The sequence below is a fragment of the Callospermophilus lateralis genome, chromosome 10 (assembly GCF_048772815.1).
Source record: "Callospermophilus lateralis isolate mCalLat2 chromosome 10, mCalLat2.hap1, whole genome shotgun sequence".
NCBI classification, from domain to species: domain Eukaryota; kingdom Metazoa; phylum Chordata; class Mammalia; order Rodentia; family Sciuridae; genus Callospermophilus; species Callospermophilus lateralis.
In genome coordinates this window covers 81,989,833-82,010,729 of record NC_135314.1, presented here as the reverse complement: position 1 = coordinate 82,010,729, position 20,897 = coordinate 81,989,833, and the positions used below count along the sequence as shown (strand labels likewise).

Here is a 20,897-nt window from a genome sequence, read left to right as displayed (position 1 = left end):
GTTTGTATATTTATGTGTGTATAAAGTTTGCTTTTATTGCCTTAATGAAGTACTACATTGAGTGACTTAAACAATCACAGTTCTGTAGGCTAGAAGTTTAGATAAAGGTGTTAGCAGAATTAGTTTCTTTTGAGTTCTTTCTCCATAGCTTCTAGATAGCTTCTTTTCCCTGTGTTTCTACATTTTTCCTCTTGTAACTCTGTGTCCAAATTTCCTTTTCTTGAAGAACACCAGACATATTTGAGTAGAGCCCACCTTAATAACTTGACTTTAACTTAATTAACTCTATACAGAACCTGTCTCCAAATACAGTCAAATTCTCAGGTAGAGGGTGTTAGGAATTCAGCCGCCTGACATTGTTATATTGTCTCCCTGACATAATCACCAGAATATAACCTTCATGAAGGTAAGGCTATTTTTGTTGTTGTTGAAGTTGTTCTATTTTATTCATTCATCCATACATATTTGACATCCTAGAGCAATAACAGTATATAATCGATGCTCAATAAATAATAATGAATGTCCCAGCCTCTTGATAAGTTCTTTCAATCTGAAGAGTTATTTCCTCCTTTTTTTATCTCTGAAAAATTCTCTTATAATTTCATGAGCTTTACACCCCAGCCCCTTATTTCTTATATTGTCTTTCTGGTTCTGTCAGTTTCAATTTGTGACCCACTTGATTGATCCTCTCTATTTTCAGTCTGTTTTTGTTCTAATGGAGCATTTCAACCTTGACTTCCCAACACTTCCACAGAATATTCTCTATTTTAGCAAACATGCATTTAATTTCCAAGGTCTGTCGTCTTGGTCTTTTCTCGTGGCATTCTGTTTTATTTAACAGGTGCTATACATTTATTGATCTTTCTGTATATATTAGGTCTTATTTCTCTTTTGTCCCCTGAATTTTCTGCTTCTTCCTAGGTAACATTTTGTGGTTGTTGTTGTTCTTGTGCTTGCATTCTTTCTTTTACTCATTGGTAAGCATTTCTCATCCTTAATTATCTGGAAACCCTTGGTTATACATTTTTATTTTGTAACGAGACACTGAAAGTATTAGAGGCTTATTTTAATGATGGGACCTTTTTCTTGCTGATAGGCTTTATGGTGAGTTGGCTATTACTCTAGAGGCTCCTTCAAAGTAGAATAAATACATAGTTCTTTGGTTTGGGAGTCAGCACCCCCCAGTGGCTGCCTTAAGTTTTTCCAAATAGTTTATTTTATTTTATGAGATTAAAAACTCTCAACTTTTTGCTTGATTGCCCGTCTTCGAATATATGGAGTTTGGAATCAATGATTTTTTATGTACACTTTCAATTAATATCTGTTTTTACTTTTACTTCCATCTACCCAAAGATAAATCAATTTTTCCATGGTTTACCCCTTTCTTCCTACCCCTAAAAGAACAAAACCACCAACTAGTCAATATATTCCTTTGTCCTTTTCATTTTGATTGATCTGATTGCCATTTCAAAAAAGCAGATATATTGCTAGAAAACATCTCAAGTTATTACATTCTGAGTCAGAGTATGGTTAGTTCCAAGTATATAATCTTCCCCTAGTTTCCTTTCAATATACCTAACTTGTCTTCTCATTTTTCTTTGCATGTAGGTCTGCAATTAAAGCCTTACGTCCTGGAGGGGTACTTGTGTACTCGACATGCACACTTTCCAAGGCAGAAAATCAAGATGTGATCAATGAAACTTTAAATTCCTACAGTAACGTCATGCCTGTGGACATTAGGGAAATAGCAAGGACTTGCTCCCAAGACTTCACATTTGCTCCCACTGGCCAGGAATGTGGACTTTTGGTGATCCCAGATAAAGGCAAGGCCTGGGGCCCAATGTATGTAGCCAAATTAAAAAAATCATAGAGTACAGGAAAACAGTGACATGAATTTTGTAAACAATTTTGATGTATAATTATGTTTATATTTCCACGCTCTCCACATGCAAATATTTAAATGATGATATAACAGTTTTCCTTTGGTCTGTTTGGAATTTTATTTATTTAATATTTTAGCATTTAGAATCTAGCCTTGAGAATTTTTCAGGTATATTTTCTTTTCCTAGAAATATATCTGTAGGAACAATTTAAGGTGATGAAGGTAGTGTTTATTCTCTATAATAAATCTGCTGTCTTCTACTTGGCATTTTATAATTAAATTAGAATACATGGTTTTATGCATAAAATGTTTAGAACTACATTCTACCCATGATGTTGGTGCTTTGGACCTTTAAAAATGCATATTTGCCAGCACTCTTACTGTTTCCTCCTTATGAAATGTACAGATTCTTTTTTTCTAAGAACTGATTGGTATTCTGAGACTAACTTCTTAAGCAGTACAATTTCGAGTTCTGAAAAAATAGGTTTCTTATTTGCAAAGTTGTTTTCTGTTAAGGACTATCTTCTGTTTACTACAAAGGTCAGTGACTCAATTGACACCAGCTTTAGCCCTCCCTTCCCTTTTTTTTTTTTTTTTTTTTTTTGATTCACAAATACAAATTGAAAGGGTAAATTATGTTGAAAGGCCTTTAGGACAGCAGATTCACATGCACACGTTCGACATTCAGCTTTTAGAATAATGGAGTCTATCCAGCAGGCTATAAAGCAAGTACTTGAAACAAAACCAGGATGATTAATAACTGCAATAACTGAACTATATTTGGAGAGTTTTGTTACATAATTGCAGTCATAATGAGCACTACAGAATCTGATTATCTTACAGTTCCAATCTGGAGGGGCTTTTTATTTCACTCTGTTATAAAATGTTATAAGAGAAAATGATGTCACATATTAATGCACGAGAGGGAGATGCCTAATGAGAGTGGATTGTACTGTTACCAAAACCCAATACCATTTACTAAGTGGCTCTCTCTGTTTACATATATCCTGGGAATATTGTGTATGTTTCTTTTTGTGTACTTAAGGTTTTAACTTCAATTTTTATATCATGTGTTTTCTCCAAAAATTACTTCAATGAGACCAAACATATTTTACCAATTATTAAGAAAAATTATAAAACATACTTCTTTTTTTTAACAGAGAGAGAATTTTTTTTAATATTTATTTTTTAGTTTTCAACAGACACAACATCTTTGTATGGGGTGCTGAGGATCGAACCCGGTCCACACACATGCCAGGCAAGCGCGTTACCGCTTGAGCCACATCCCCAGCCCAATGAAGCATACTTCTAAAGATATCTGTTTGGAAATTAGGTTTTTTTTTTAAAAAAAGAAAAAAACTTTGTGGTTGTAGAAATATGAAATTCTGCTGAAGCGGAATACTCTTGTATTGTTCATTGTATTCTGTATATTTAAACTAGAGACTATCTGCTCACTACTTACTTTGTATTTTGTAAGCATATGTAGGCAGATTTAAAGAACTGGGAATTCCTATGAGGACTTTTTCTGTATCTTCATTTTATTAACACCTTTTAAAAAATCTAACCAATGTGTTTATAAAATAAAACTAGGTCTCTGAGACCCAATCAAGTACATTGAATCAATACCAAAGACTAATGATAATGGAAAAGTTTTTGTGCTTCTTTTGTTTTGTATTATTTTGTTTGTGCCTTTTTTTTTTCTTTTTCTTTTTTTTTTTTTTTTTTCTATTTTAAATCCTGTCTTAAGATCCTATAGATTTCGGCACTGGGGTTGTAGCTCAGCAGTAGAGCACTCGCCTAGCATATGTTAGGCCTTGGGTTCGATCCTCAGAACCACAGAAAAATAAGTAAATTAAATAAAGGTATTGTGTCCAACTACACCTAAAAAATTTTAAATACAAAAAAAAAAGATCCTATGGGTTTAAAAAGGGCATTTCTTTTGTATAGTTTAATTACAAAGTAAATTTTCACAGTACACTTTGTTGAATATCGTTATTTTCCTAGTATAATGCCATGAAAGTTAATTTGAATACTTGATGTAACATTGGATTAGACTTTCCCATGATTACTTTAAAATGCATCTGTATATTTATACACTACATAAATATATATTGCTTTATTTATAATAATTATAATGAAGCAGCATTTATTGAGCATTGGTTGATTAAATTCTTTATATATATTGCTTTTTTTTTTTTTTGGCCTTTAAAACTCCAATAGTGAGTATTTTATCCCCACTTTTGTAAATGAGAAAACTAAAGCTCAGTGCTGTTTGTATTTGCCAAAGTTATGCTGGTAAGAAAAGAGTAGAGCCAAGGCTGGGTGTGGTGGAAGTTTGGGAGGCTGAGGCAGTAGGAACACGAGTTCAAAACCAGACTCGTGAATTCAGCGAGACCCTGTCTCTAAATAAAATATAAAAAATGGCTGAGGATGTGTCTCAATGGTTAAGTGTCCCTGGGTTCAATATCTGTACAAAAAAATAAAAAGAATAGAGCCATATTAAAACTGTTTCTGTTGCCCAGCCACTCCTCCCAGCACTGTGCTGTCTCCCAGAATATGGAATATAGCAAATCTCAGTGTTATCACTTGGCTTTACAACGATTCCCCATTGTTCAGTTTTCTATTTTTATTCAATTACCCATTCCCATGGCATTATAGGACTTATCAATACTTAGGAGAAAAACCTACCATTGAAATATCTCAGGGTATGTTCTTAAGAGTATCTTGTGATTGTAATACCCAGAAATTTCCCATGGGGATATTTTATGCCCTCCTTTTCTTTGCAGATACCAAATTGAAGAATGGAAATTTGGAGCAACCTTTCAATGTCAGTTGAAAAGCCAGGAGTAACTGATATACCTTCCGTGGCTTTCAGTTACTTTCAAAATAGTTTAAAAAGTTTAGGTTATTTACCAACATATTAAGTTCTTTCTTCCATTAGTGCACTAAACAGCCACTAGTTTCAGAAATAGATATGAATAAATATAATGCATTCAAATGTTCTGTACTGAATTTTTGAAGGATCAGATGTTATCTGTGGATTGGAATCCAGATGGCCTATACTTCTTTATCCTATTATCTGTATCCATGTAAGTTTATATTTAAGATTACATATTACTTCCTTAGTATTGTGAAAAATATCTTTCATACAGTGTAAGTAGATAGAAAATAATAGCTACCAGAATACTTCCTCCAAAACTGAATAATCACAAATCTGATGGATCCTTATAGAAAATCTGCATAGACTAACATAACACATCTGGAATAAAAAGAAAATTAGAACCAATAGCAACAATTTTGTTTGATGCCAAGAAGTCCTTTGATGCAATTGAATGGTACTACTCGCATTACGTGTTTAGGTAATTTGACTTTGGGGACAAATAGAGCAAATAGCACAATTTATTTTCAATCCATTTATATGGTTCAGATCAATAGTTTACAGTCTCCCTTTGTCTGCCTATTGCTGCACTGCGTGGGGAAAGTAAACATGAAGCCCATTACTGTTGGAGCTATAATCTCACCCAGATCCCATGGGCATCTGAGGAATATTCAGATGAAAGTTCACAAGTTAACTAATGTATGATGATAATTTACTACTTGTGCTGAAAGCTCTAGTAGCATCTGTCCTGAAAACATTAAAAGTAATGTCAGAATTTGGAATGGCTTTAGGCTGCAAAGTCAGTAGGAGAAAATCAGAAATACTATATTAACAAAAGAGTTTCTATTAATATTACTTATTATGTGACATAATAAATTTTAAACTTAAAGAGAATTGATTTGGGATTCTCATTGGGGAATTATTAAGCAAGAGAGTAAACAAAACATTTAAAAGTTGACCTGTAATTCAGTGCCAAGGCTTTTAAAAAATAAGTTTTACTAAACTTGAGGAGGAAAAAAGCTTGATAGATAATAAAACTGTTTTAAAATTTAATTTTCTAACTCATATTAACTCCATACCTCTCTTTTTACAAATGAAGATAATAATTTTTCTAGTCATGTGAGGCCATATAGTCTGGGTGAAACCCTGCAAAAGCATGTGCCACCTTAGGGAAAGAACTGTTTGCTTCATTGAAAATTATTTAATGGTATATATCATGACTCAATTAAGCTTGCTATGGCTTGTCAAAAGGAATTTTCCACTGCATATTGTTATGGAAGAGCTTATTACATATAAATAACTGCTACCTAGCAGAATCGACAGAGACTAAAATTGTTCTATTGAGAAAGACCTCAGTGTACGATTTTGCCCTAGATTTTAAAAACAAGTGGGAATAAAATTGCAGATAATAATAAAAATGGAGAAAGTTCAGAGGTCTTAGCAATGGTAAAAGAAAAACAGAAGAAATTAATTTATATGAGCTTAAGATCATTAAGTTATCAAGAGAGTCTTATTCATCCAAACAAGGCATTAACAGTCTTTTCAAAATGGTATAAAAAACCAGCCTCTACCTCAGAGCAAAGCCTGTCCAAGGAAGGGACATGACCTTAGTCCTTGGAAAAACCCACAGAGCACTCCTAGGCACATTCCCACCCTGCTAAGTTGTTTATCTACAAATAACAGGAGTGTTCTGCTGCACCAGGTGTCCCTGACTCAGGCTAGGTGGGGATCCATAGCAGCCCCCTAGCAGCCAACCAATCAGCATGAGACAGGGAAATACCTGGGATGCCAGATGACCCTCCCAGCAGTTTATGGTGGTTGATAACATGTTGGGAAACCATGTAGTTCAGCATATACACCCCTCTTGGCTTAAACCAATCAGTTCAAATGAATCCCCCTTTTGTACTGACCAATCACCCCTACCCAACTTGTTCCCGCCAGTGAATGTGCTAATCATGTTTTAGAGTTGTTATTTGATTTTCCTGTGGTGTGTGATGATCTGCTATGATGTATGTGAAGTCCCTGCCTTCTCCAAAGAATGTATAAAACTGCTGCAAACCCTGGGCTCGGGGCCTCTCAGCGTCACCAGTTGCTGTGTGTGTGCGCGGAGGACTGAGCTAGCTCACAATAAACACCTCTTTGCTGCTTACATCGATCTTTGGTCTCTGGTGGTCTTTGGGGGTCCTGAATTCGAGCATAATAGGTACACCTTTTCCTGTCTGGTATTACAATAATCACTGGGGGAAGGGCAAAGAGGAATGAAAGGACTGATTTGGGCTGATCCAGGAGTTGATGTTCCTAGGCAAGATTTTCTGTGGGCTTGTAACTTCTAATTCTCAAGAAGAGGAAAGTGGGGCTGGATGTGGTAGAGACAATTAGCTCTGATGCCTCTGAAAATGGCTCTGTTTGCTATCTTCAGCCATGAGTAACTAGTATAACTAGCTATATCACATTTTATGTGACAGACATTCCTTTTGGATTGATCATTCAAAAGTTAAGACCAAGATATAACAAATGTGTTTAATAATAGATGCACAAATCTACCCATGTTCTTAAATAAAAGATTGCTTTGTCAACAAGACAATGGCACATAACTACAGGCCATCCATTCTGCTCTGAAGGCTGAGTTTGGGAGGATCACTTGAGCCCAGGAGGTTGAGACCAGCCTGGGCAACACAGTAAGACCTGATCTCAAGATAGGTGATAGATGATTGATAGATAGATAGATAGATAGATAGATAGATAGATAGATAGATAGATAGATCCATGATCTCAAGATAGATGATAGATAGATAATAGATAGACAGACTCATACACATACAAACACATACACACATATTTATATGTCATCTTTTTTCTTAGTCATATTTTGCTTAGTCATCTTTTTCATAAATCCTAGGAAAAGCTAATATGTGTTATGTCCTCCATATGAAGCCTGTGATGTGTTATTTTGAGCCACCTGGTTAACCTGGCTTGTACAGTTAACTCAGTAGGTTCCTTTTCCATCCCATGGTATTGAGTTGGCAAAATCAATTTTATGTAATTTTAATAAAGGTGATTATTGAAATAGGAGAAATTCAAGTGAGATCTAGGAGTTTGTTATTTGGTCCGTCAAGTTGACCAAATTTTCAGGAGCAAGTGACACTAAGGACAGTAAGGCATGGAGGGTTGTAATGCACTACTATAACAGTGGTCCTCTTTACCTTTTGAATATAGCTCTGAGGCTTATTTTTAAAAAGGGACGTGATTTCCTTTTCCTCTTCTCCCTTTCCCCCTCTCTAATCTGGGGGCAGGGAACAAGGTTTCCTGGACTTATCGATGCTCCACAGGAAGGAGATGTCTGCCAGGGGATCTAGGAAGTGTATATCTCCCAAATTAACAAGTGAATCCTAACACAGCATCTGGGCACACTGGGACCCCCTGTCAGGGCACACCTGGAATGTTGTCTTTGAATAGCTCCTTTAAAATCCCCCTATTTCTCCTGATGGGCAGAATCACAGCCTCTGGGACAGGAGTCCCTGTGTTTCTCCTTTGCTAGCAAAGCAATATATATTTTTTTAAACCATGTCCTCATTATTAAATTGGTATTAATTGGCATTGGGGACAAGAACCAAGCTTTTGGTTACAGTGAGCACATTACAACTCCCAGTGAAGTTTAGGTGCTAGACTATCTGTTCATATTCCTGCATTCACTGCTGTCTACCTCATCTCCACAGAAGTTCTGCTCCCCTGCGTGCTGAATTTAACATCTCTGTGGAAAGCCAAGCCAATATCCTACCTTCCTGGTTCTTTGATTGTATCTCCTTCAGTAGCTTTTTTCTCTGTTAAATCACACTCCTGGGCATTCCTGAGAACTTGCCATATCTTGAACCATACTCTGCATGGACCTTTGTGTAAGATCACATGGACTATTAAATTTTCTTTTCCACTCATCTTCCTACCTGTTGCTTCACATCTCACAATCTGTGCTTTGTATTATTGCTGCCCAGGTGCTCTTCCTACAACAAAATCTTATTTTATCTTTAGCCTGCTGCTGTAGCTTTGATCTGTCCCCCAAAGGCCTATGTGCTAAAGACTTGGTCACCAACCAGTAGTGTTATTGGAAGGTGGTAGAGTATTTAAAAGGCAGGGCATGGTGAGGGGTTTTAGGTCATGGGGTAGGGGGCATCCCATTGGAGGGGACATTGAGACTCCTGTCTTTTCCTCTCTTACTTCCCCACCATAGGTAAATGGTTTTGATATGCACTGTGCATTCCCACCTTGATATCCTGCCTGCCCGCTACCAGAATCCAGTCATGGACTGAAACCCTCAAAACTGAACCAAAATAAATCTTTTTTAAGTTAATTATCTCAGGTATTTTTTTTATAATAAAAGAAAGGTGACTAACAAACCTGCTTTAAAATTCTTCAGTGATTCTCCATTATACTTCCAGGATGAAACCCAAGTCCCCTTAGCATTTCCAATGAGGCCTCTTATTTTTGAAATGTAGATCTCTCTCTCTCTCTCTCTCTCTCTCTCTCTCTCTCTCTCTCTCTCACACACACACACACACACACACACACACACACGTGCCCATGTGTAAGTTACAATTTTTGTTTTTTAACTTTATCAATATTTGAATAATCCACTGAGGAAACCTAATTATCACAATGGTTAATGAAAGGACACTTGCAAAGTCCTCATAAAGTCCAAGGTCCATACCACACATTGGAATCTCACCCAAGAGATTTATTGTCAGTAATATAAAACAAAACAACATGGCTGTTCCTCTGAGGAGAGAATCAGCATGTCAGTGCTCACAGAGCAGCTTTATAGCCTGCAAAAGGAATTTTAGAAGCATGCTTACAGGTTGTGTCATGGGCTTGGGTGGGGTTAACCTTTTAGCAGGAACATTCAGAATCGAAGCCTGGGAGTCCCTAGATAAAATGATTCCCAACCTAAAATGGTAGATCTGATGCCAATATTCCTCCCTTTTTGTTTTTATAGATACCAAGGGTGGGGACAATTGTCTTTCTTCTGTAGCTTCTTCCACTAGTTAGGGGTGAAGAATCTCATTTCTGTAAAAATGGTCAGGGAGGATTTTGGGTGGGGGCAGAATCTCTCTGGAGTTGGAGAATTTGGCCATGAGTCATAGATCTCAGAGGCTGGTAGTCTTGAAGAAGTGATTAATTGACCAACTGGTGAATTTGTGTATCTGATCTTGCATGAAACTTAACAGGCATGGTCCTATTAGGAGATACATAAAGAGGACTAATAGGGGTCCTGTGCGGTGGAGAAACCAAGGTCATACTTGACTGAACATTCCCTATGGGGACTGTTGGCCTAGTTGCTGTTTCTTCTTTTCCACCTGCTCATGTAGTTGTTTGATCTTGTCCTTCCTACCCCTGACTGGTTGACATAAAAACAATACTCCTCCTGTAGGTATAGGCAAAGGCCTCCTTTCTCTACTATTAAAAGGTCCAGTCCACAGTGGCTTTATAGGACCACAGCAGCTAAGGAGTCCAGTTAATTCTGGAGGATTAGTATAGGCTGGGCTACCTATTGTATATCCCCTATCAGCTGACTGGAGAGCTGATGAAAATCGGTAATGGATGTGGTTATTCTTGCCATTCCTGTGGCTAGGCCTGCCTTATCCTCCAGGGCAGCTAGTAGGGGAACAAATTGAATAGCCCATTTATATCAAAGGCTCATATGAATAGGAACTTCCTCATCTCCTGAGTTGAGGTCTATAGATGGAAATAAGAGAACTTAACCACATGTGCCCTTTCATACAATATATAGTTGTCCCACACAGGAAGGAGGCCTTGGGGACCATGAGCAGTGAGTTTTGAGACACTGTGTATGGGATGATCCATCTACATTGACCCTCCTCCAAGTCTCCGATTGATGTATTCCCTGATTAATTAAAACATACTGGAGCAAATAGGAAGAGGGATACTCCTGAAAGCTTAGGTGAAATGTCAGCAGAGTCTGGGGAGGTCTCATTGAGTACCACTTAGCTGTTTAGGCCTAGAAGACCTGCTATTAAATCAGAGAAGCCAATAATCTTTCCCCTTAACAAGGTTGGAGAGGATAAGGCCTTTATTTGGATATATAAATCTTTAATGTAGCCAGAGTTATCAGAAATGTAAATATAACATTTAACTTTTAATGTCACAGATGTCCATCCTCTTAAAATGTAGTTAAGCTATTTAATGTCATCTGATTTTGTAAAATATCTATTTTTGTTACTTAGGGCTGGATAATCATACTAGCAGACATCAAGCCTACCTGAGTAAGTTGGGAATATCTGTAGACCTTAAACTAACTAAAATCTTCTCTTGATAGTTGATAGTTACAAGACATTCCTGCCCAAGATTCTCTTTTTTTGTAGCCTCCAATCTTACTTATTTGCGGGGGGGGGGGGGGGGGGGGGCAGATAACACAGGTGTATATTTTAAGTTACATTTAACTATTATTTTCTTTTTTTTTTTTTTAATGCTCAGGAATGGAGAAATGGCTGTGTTTTGTTTTTTGCTTGGTGTTTAAGGTCAAGCTGGTAAAAATTGACTTTGTTTCTACTGTTAAGAGTCAGCTAAGTTTCCATGGGAGTCACTCTCAGGGAACTTTAGAGCAGCTTCTTAGCTTTGCTAGTGCCATTTGTGCTAGGATGGGTCCAGGTTTTACTGACCATGTGGCTTCCCTAGGAAGCATCAGGGATGTCTCCCTTCTCCAGTGACCCTCCTCTTCATATCAAGTGCACTGATTGGCTTTTATTTCTTCAGTGGATTCATTAATCTCTCTAATAGGGAGGTTATGTTGCAAAGTTCTTTAGAAGTTTCCTTGTTCCCTGGATTCAGACTCACTTGGAGGACAAGAGCCAAATATTTATTTTCTTGACCTTTTTAATTTAAGTTTAATATTTGAGTATTGATCTTAAACATCTAGCCAGTCAGTTTCATCAACCTCAAATTAATAGTACTAGGCTTTGACTTTAATGCCTATAACCTTACAGTCATTTAACCCTTTTTTATTAATTGGGTTCTGTATTATCCTATCAGTCCTGTAGGTGATGTCTTTATTATCTTAAATTAACCCAGGTTGTATGTTCTTGAAGCAATACCTCTGCAAAACATTAACAGGCAACAGTTATACAGTTTATCTTTATTTTATTTTTATGTGGTGCTGAGGATTGAACCTGTTATGCTCGAATTCAGGGCCCCCAAAGACCACCAGAGACCCAAGATCGATGTAAGCAGCAAAGAGGTGTTTATTGTGAGCTAGCTCGGTCCTCTGCACGCACACACAGCAACTGGTGATGCTGAGAGGCCCCGAACCCAGGGTTTGCAGCATTTGTATACATTTTTTGGAGAGGGCAGGGACTTCACATAGCCTCTTTTAGCAAATCATCACACACCGCAGGAAAATCAAATAACAACTCTAAAACATGATTAGCACATTCACTGGCGGGAACAAGTTGTCTAGGGGTGATTGGTCAGTACAAAGGGGGTATTCCTTTGAACTGATTGCTTTAAGCCAAGAGGGGTGTACTTGCTGAACTACATGGTTTCCCAACACCATAAACTACTGGGAGGGTCATCTGGCATCCCAGGTATTTCCCTGTCTCATGCTGATTGGTGGCTGCTAGGGGGCTGCTATGGGTCCCCACCTAGCCTGACTGAGTCAGGGACACCTGGTGCAGCAGATCCCTCCTGTAGATAAACAACTTAGCAGGGTGGGAATGTGCCTAGGAGTGCTCTGTGGGTTTTTCCAAGGACAAAGGTCATGTCCCTTCCTTGGACAGGCTTTGCTCTGAGATAGAGGCTGGTTTTTCAAACCCAGTACCTCACACATGCTAGGCGAGCACTCTACCACTGAGCCACAACCCTAGCCCAGTTATACAGTTTATAAGGAAAATACAAAATGAAATTAACAATAGCAAAAACATGTTTAGTTTGTGTAATAGCTATCTTGAATATTGGATGAGTTATACCTTATATCTCCTGTTTTAGATCACAGTAATTCTTATGATAAAAATCAATCTTTGAATATAACTTTAAATGAACTGAAGTCTGGCTTACTTTGGAGTAATGACTCCAAATGACATGTCCTAAGGTGGGACAGACCCTTATCTCAGGTAAGGCAGGCTTCCTCACAAATCTTAGGTGAAGTATTCTTATTCTGAAGCTGATCTTTACTTCTCTCTTAAATATCATTTCACAAAGTTTACAGATATTGCCTTTTTTTGAGTCCATATGAGTGTTAACTAACACAATATGATATTATTTAAAACACAAATTAAAGAAAGGCTGAGAGCTTTTAACCTTTTGTGGAAAAGTAGCAAAATGATTTTGTGTTTTACAGTATTAAGCTTTACATAGATTATGCTCTCATTAACTTAAAAATACATTTAAATTGTAACTCAGTGTAAAAAGTAACATAAAACTTTATCTCATTGATAACAGGTTCATTTATAGTACATTAAATAATATTGAAAAACCAGCCTCTACCTCAGAGCAAAGCCTGTCCAAGGAAGGGACATGACCTTAGTCCTTGGAAAAACCCACAGAGCACTCCTAGGCATATTCCCACCCTGCTAAGTTGTTCATCTACAAATAACAGGAGTGTTCTGCTGCACCAGGTGTCCCTGACTCAGGCTAGGTGGGGATCCATAGCAGCCCCCTAGCAGCCACCAATCAGCATGAGACAGGGAAATACCTGGGATGCCAGATGACCCTCCCAGCAGTTTATGGTGGTTGATAACATGTTGGGAAACCATGTAGTTCAGCATATACACCCCTCTTGGCTTAAACCAATCAGTTCAAATGAATCCCCCTTTTGTACTGACCAATCACCCCTACCCAACTTGTTCCCGCCAGTGAATGTGCTAATCATGTTTTAGAGTTGTTATTTGATTTTCCTGTGGTGTGTGATGATCTGCTATGATGTATGTGAAGTCCCTGCCTTCTCCAAAGAATGTATAAAACTGCTGCAAACCCTGGGCTCGGGGCCTCTCAGCGTCACCAGTTGCTGTGTGTGTGCGCGTGCAGAGGACCGAGCTAGCTCACAATAAACACTTCTTTGCTGCTTACATGGATCTTGGGTCTCTGGTGGTCTTTGGGGGTCCCGAATTCGAGCATAACAATATAAATAAATATTCAATAAAATTTGTTATCCTTAAGTCTAAAATTACCATACAAGTTTAGTTTGGAGAACACCAGCTTGACATAATGCTGTTTTAAAGCTTCTACCTTAAAGACTTGTATACCTGAAGATATAAACACATTTAATGTACAAAGAAGAGTAATAGTACCACAATTACATTGATGTTTTTATATTAATCAAGTTTAGCTCTTAAAGAAATAACATATTACAATACTCCAAAATAACAGTGTTTGTTTAACCACAGTTGTATAATCCTTAATTTCATCAAGATTACTTGCTCAAAAAAAAAAAAAAAACAACCAAAAAAAAACCTTAATAAACACAATGTTATAGGTAAATTAATGTTTTAAGAAATCTTTGACTAAACTTCAGTTTATATCAGTACATTAGTATTTGACCTTAGGAAAAGGCAACTAATTTACACCACAGACTATTTTTTTAATATCTATTTTTTAGTTATAGGTGGACACAATATCTTTGTTTTATTTTATTTTTTATGTGGTGCTGAGGATCTGAATCCAGTGCCTCAGGCATGCTAGGCTAGTGCTCTACCTCAGAGCCACAACCTCAGCCCCCAGACCTTCATTTGAACTTACTTAAACCCTCTTATTTACTTCATCACATAAAGACTTTCTTATCTAGAAACAGTTTTTTTCGTTCTATTAAATATGGTTTCCATTCTTGGAACCTTCTAATTTCTCTTTTCTGTCTGTTAATCCCTTTTTTGTTTACATTCTGAAACAATCCTTGTAAATTTCTGAATGTAGGCAAATTACTCCATTTTATTTTATTTTATTTTTTATTTATTTATTTTTTTAAATTAATTTTTATTGTAGGTTGTTCAAAACATTACATAGTTCTTGATATATCATATTTCACACTTTGATTCAAGTGGGATATGAACTCCCATTTTTACCCCATATACAGATTGCCGAATCACTTCAGTTGCACAACCATTGATTTACATATTGCCATTCTGGAGTCTGTTGTATTCTGCTGCCTTTCCTATCCTCTACTATCCCCCCTCCCCCCTCCCCTCCCCTAATTACTCCATTTTAATGGGAAGAAATATTTCATGTTTTTTACAGTACTCTAATTGAAACACAGTTGAAACTTTTGGACCTCTGTATATAGAACCTTTGTACATAGAATCACATTTGTTTACTATTTCATAAAAACACAATTTTCAAGAATTATATCTGTTGGGACTTTAAATTTTTAGTAACCTTGTTTTTAGTGATTACAAAGCACCTTTAAAACTTTTTTTTTTTATTTACCTATTTATGAAAATAGCAATAATGTTACCCAATGGAATTTAAGGAGTTAAGAATACTTAATCTTATATTTAACATTTAGCATTTTAATCTTGTAAATTAATCATCTATCTAACAAACATTTATGAGTAAACCCATGTCAAACCTAATTTACTTATTTTTACCAAGATATCAGACAAGTGCATTGAACAGTGTTAGCCATTTCTTCCTTATTGAAGAACAGTCCTAGAACCAAGAGATATTACACATTGTATAGACAAACATTTTATTTATTTGATCACCTAGAGAGACTTGTGAGTTAAGTATTTTAAAGACACCTTTACATTTGTTTACCCAATCTAAATTGAACCTTTTAAATCATGTGAATCAAAGGTATTTGGATCCCTTTCTATTAATTTATGAGTGTTTATTATATATTTGCCAATTTTGATATCATGTATATGATATATGGACATATACACATATAGACATTCAGCACATAACACAAGTGTGCCCACATAACACAATAGCAAAGGCCTTGTAGATTTTTATAGGTGAATCTCCATTGCAATGTTAAAGATGTTTAAAAACTCTACAGTTGAATAAAAATAGGACTGATCAGAAAGTCATTAACCTAGGTGTATTAGGATCAAAATCATGAGCTCAAAAATTATAGAATTTAAGAAAAAAAAAAAGTCCTAGAAAAAAATGGCCCACCAGAATCAGTAAAGTACCATACAATTTACTTTTTAGTTCAGTATACTATGAGTTCTGGTAAAAGACACTTTTCCTTTTTGCCTTGGGCCACAGATCAGTCTCTTACTGAGACTGCAGGCTTCTTCCATTTACATTTCTATGTAAGTCCCGGCTGAGGTCTGGAAGAAGCTTGGGAAAACTGCTGTTCTGAGCAGAAACCTAATGCCTAAGGCATTTTAACCATTTTTTTTCTTCTAGTTGATAATTGGGCAGGTTTGGGAGAAAATTATGAGATAAAACTACTGGCTGTTGAGTGTGAATTATATCTGTTATTCCTAGGGTTATTATTCTTTTCTCAGTGACAAACAGGTTAAATTTGCTCTGTAGGTAAACTGAGGGAGGGGCTTCAAGTAAGGCCCCATTTTAATGTCTTAAAACTTTTAGTATGTTTTGCTTCCTATATCAGGGCAGTTGTTCCTTTGTGTAGAGTTTCTCATAGTTAATAGTCTTCTGGGTTGATTTTCTTAGTCCCTCCATGAGGCAGGTAATAACTTGGTCCCTACTAGTGATCCCTCCAGCTGAATTATAATCCCAGTTGGTGTCACAATCAGGGACTGCCTCAGTGCCAATTGGGTGAGTGGGGGATGTTTGGTGGATCTTGTCAGCATAGTTTCTGGCTTGCTCACAAACTTGCTTGCATTCCTCAGGTAGGATCAAGGAAAATTAAACTGCATGATTGGGTTAGGTATTGGAATTTCTTAATGTACCCTGAAGGATTGGAAGTGAAGGACCCTAGCCTCCTTTTGATTTGAGAGAGGTCACTAAGGGAGAAAGGGACATGAATGTGGAGAACTCCCTTTGACCCTGCTACTTCACTGAAGGGAAGCAGAGGTGTGGGCTGGGTAGAGGGGGCCATGTGAGAGTTGTTAAGCTCGAATTCGGGACCCCCAAAAGATCACCAGAGACCCAAGATCGATGTAAGCAGCAAAGAGGTGTTTATTGCGAGCTAGCTGGGTCCTCCGCACGCACACACAGCAACTGGTGACACTGAGAGGTCCGGAACCCAGGGTTTGCAGCATTTTTATACATTTTTTGGAGAGGGCAGGGACTTCACATACATCATAGCCTCTTTTAGCAAATCATCACACACCGCAGGAAAATCAAATAACAACTCTAAAACATGATTAGCACATTCACTGGCGGGAACAAGTTGTCTAGGGGTGATTGGTCAGTACAAAGGGGGTATTCGTTTGAACTGATTGGTTTAAGCCAAGAGGGGTGTACTTGCTGAACTACATGGTTTCCCAACACCATAAACTACTGGGAGGGTCATCTGGCATCCCAGGTATTTCCCTGTCTCATGCTGATTGGTGGCTGCTAGGGGGCTGCTATGGGTCCCCACCTAGCCTGACTGAGTCAGGGACACCAGGTGCAGCAGATCTCTCCTGTAGATAAACAACTTAGCAGGGTGGGAATGTGCCTAGGAGCACTCTGTGGGTTTTTCCAAGGACAAAGGTCATGTCCCTTCCTTGGACAGGCTTTGCTCTGAGATAGAGGCTGGTTTTTCAGAGTGAGTAGCGGATGGACTGAAAGTAAGTAAGAGAGGTCCCAGAGGAGTTGGAGCAGAAGGTGGAGAATGGTATCAAGGGGCCTTATCAGTGGAGTCGAAGTCTAGGATTTCGGGTGGGTCCTGAAGTCAAGAGAGAGGGTTTAAGAGTCAGCAGAACCTGGGCCAGAGAACAGGAAGAGCAGAGGGATGGTTTGGAAGGGAGGAAAGAGAAGGTCTGGACATAGGGGGATCTCTTTCCATTTCCCAGAGTGCTCATAAAAGTTAAAAGCTCCCTCAAAAATGTTGGGCTCCAGAGTGCTGTTCAGCAGCCATTTGGAATGATTGTTTAGAGGGGCCAAATTTGGTTGCAGTTGTTACCACTGTTTACCGTTGACAAGTCCTTGCTTCCCCAATGTTGAAGTATAACACCAGAGAACCATGCTGAGGCAAGGTCAGAGTAGAAAGTAGAAGCTTTATTAAAGGACAGCAGAAAAGCCTTCTCCCCGGAGGAAGAAGGGGACCCAAGAGGTGGAATCTGTGGAAGGGGGGGGGTCTTCCCTCTTTTTTAGCTAAGGTCTTCTTTTAGCTTTCCCGCATTCCTGTCCTCTGTTCTGTTATCTATCAGTGATGGAATGTAAGTGGGAAGGCCCAAAGGGTGGGGCACAGGTGAGCCAAAGAAGTAATCTGGGCAGGAAGGACTTTTGGGTTAGCATCTCCAGGTTTGCTGGGAGCTGTTTCACTAACATTTCTTTGGGATAGGCTCTGGGCCTTGGGGACATTAACATTCCAAGTGCTGTTCTGCTTTTCCCAGACTCCATTCTCAACATGGCCTTCAATTTTACTCGATATTAGACCTGATTTACCTAACTACACTGACTACCTATCTTTAAATCTGGCTTCACAATGACGAATTAGTTTCTGTACCTTTAAATCAAGAGTAAGGCGGAGTGAGTCTAAATTTGCTAAAAGGCAACCCAAGGGGTGTCCAAGGGGATGGCAGAGGTGGCTGCACCCATGGAGAGAGAGAGAGTCAGGGAGAAGCAGAGTCATCCCTCTGTGTTCTCTTATATTCAATGAAGAAGAGCTGACTGCTCTAGGAGTTCTCACTACCTCAGGACAGTAGCTGGGACTAAGGCTCTCAGGGGTTCTTGGTGCCTGGCAGCAGGACTTTGAGCTGAAAGAGTAACTGAGACCCAGAGAGAGAGATCTTTTGCCAGGGGTGAGACCTTCCAAGCCTGTGGATTTGGCTGACAGTAGAGACCAACCGTAGCTCTGAAAGCTATAATTTGGGGGTGCCCCCTACCAAACAGGAACCCTGGGAGTGCTGGACATTACACGGTCACTTCCTGGGACCCATAGGTCATTTGAGTTGACCAAAAGCAGGGGAATTTACCTGAATCAGCTGGTGGTGGATGAGAAATCAAGCACTTGGTGAAAGGGAAGGAGGGTTCACAGTGAGGATGGCCTAGGACAGAGTGTAGGATCCCAAAGCAGTTCAGATCCCCAAAGGGAGAACAAGGTCAATGGGAGAGCCCATCCAAGTCACAGGACCACTGAAAGAACACTCGCAAAGTCCACGGACCATACCACACACCACAATCCCATGCAAGAGATTTATTGTCAGTAGTATAGAGCAAAATGAGAAGGCTGTCCCTCTGAGGAGACCAGCAGCATGTTGGCACTCAGAGCAGCTTTATAGCCCACAAGAAGAATTTTATAAGCATGCTTAGGGGTTGTGTCATGGGCTGGGGTAGGGTTAACCTTTTAGCAGGCACATTCAGAATCAAAGCTTGGGAGTCCCTAGAAAAATAGTCCTAAATTGAAACTTAGGAACTCCTAGATAAAAATGACTCCTGATCTAAAATGACAGATCTGTAAGGTCAGGCACTGGTGACCAAAAGGAGGCAGCTTTTAATCTGCTGAACAGGCTTTATTGAGATTCACTCCCACGCAGGCAAAACCCTCCAATCCAACAGAGCAGGTCTGGGGGAATCACACCCAGGCTCAGCCAGATTAGAATTTTATTGAATTTAGGGCAGGAAGGGAGGGCTTGGGACAGATAAGGGAAGTTTTTAGAGTCCTTGTCCTCCTGGGGTTGAATGGGGATCTTGCTGAGATCTGTGTCCTTCTAGGATTGGTCAGGAGACCTTGCTGATTGACAGGTGATGCAGGTTGTCTGGTACCTGTTCCCTTAGCCACCTCAAACCTACAGAATCTGATGCCAAATAAGTAACTTGCCATATTTATGCTTCTATAATTAGAATTCAACTAGGGAATCTGGTATTGTCTTTGCAAAGTGATCTGGATATTCTAAATACAGGGGTTTTGTTTGTTTATTTTACTCCTGATACCACTGGTTTTCAATGATGAGTTCTGTTTCCTCACATGTTTAAATATAGCATTAGAGAAGCACACTGAGGCAAGTATCATATAAAGCAGGGTTCATTTAAAAAGGGGTAACATCGACTTCTCCCAGGAGGGAGAAGGGGGCCATAGATCATATTGTTACCGCTGTTGACCGGTGAGGAGTTCTTGCTTCCCCAATGTTGAAGAATAACACCAAAGAAGCACGCGGAGGCAAGGTCAGAGTAGAAATTAGAAGTTTATTAAAGAACAGCAGAAAAGACTTCTCCCGGAGGAAGAAGGGGACCCAAGAGGTGGAATCCGTGGAAGTGCGGTTGTCTCCCCTTTTTATAGTTTTGGTGATGGAATGTAGGTTGGAGGCCCAAGGGGTGGGACACAGGTGGGCTTAATTATAACCTTTTGGGATGGGATTATCACTTCTCTGGGATGGGCTGTCTCCAAATCTGTTGGGGCTGTTTCCTGGGCTCCGTTAACATTCCTTTGGGATGGACTTTGGCCTAGGGCCTTTTCAGGACTTCATTGACATTCCATGAGTTGTCCTGCATTCCCTGGAATAATTCTCTGCATGGCCTCCATTTTAGATTTCACTCGGTATTAGACCCGATTTACCTAACTACACTGACTACCTAACTTTAAATCTGGCTTCAATATCCTGGTATCCCAAGAAGTGAAGGTATTCTTTTTTTTTTTTTTTTTTTTTTTAATGTCTTAGACTTCCTTTGTTCTCCTGCTCATTTCCCCTTATCTCTCTCCTTCCTGTGTACATGACTAGGCCTGGGAGATGCTTGATGGGATGGCCAAAAGATGAGAAGCAGATGGGGGATGGGGCAGATGGAGCAGTCCAGTACACATTAATTAACAACTTTTAAAACTCCCTGTAAGGAGGGACAATACCTGAGACAAGTTACCTTAACAACAGGTTGGAGCAGGGGCAGGTTATCTTGATAAGAGTGAGGAAGGGCTCTGAGGCATTTCTGTCTCTCAGGGGGCAATTTCCAACTTCCTGGACTCACTCAAATTATCCTCCTTGTTGCAACCTGATTCAATTTACTTATCTAAACTGATTGCCTGTTTAATTCTAGCTTCAATCTTATGTGGCAACCATATATTTTAAGCTGCAATACTTTGTT

At 38.7% G+C, this 20,897-nt stretch overlaps 1 protein-coding gene across 1 annotated transcript in view; it reads left to right on the top strand.

The window, feature by feature from the left end:
- Nsun3 (NOP2/Sun RNA methyltransferase 3) overlaps positions 1–6,888 on the top strand; it is a 58,452-nt gene extending 51,564 nt beyond the window's left edge. Inside the window, exon 6 of the mRNA XM_076868229.2 lies at positions 1,609–6,888. Coding sequence (XP_076724344.1) covers positions 1,609–1,870 — 262 coding nt within the window. The 3' untranslated portion in view covers positions 1,871–6,888. The remainder of the gene's footprint in view (positions 1–1,608) is intronic.
- The last annotated feature ends 14,009 nt before the right edge of the window (positions 6,889–20,897 follow it).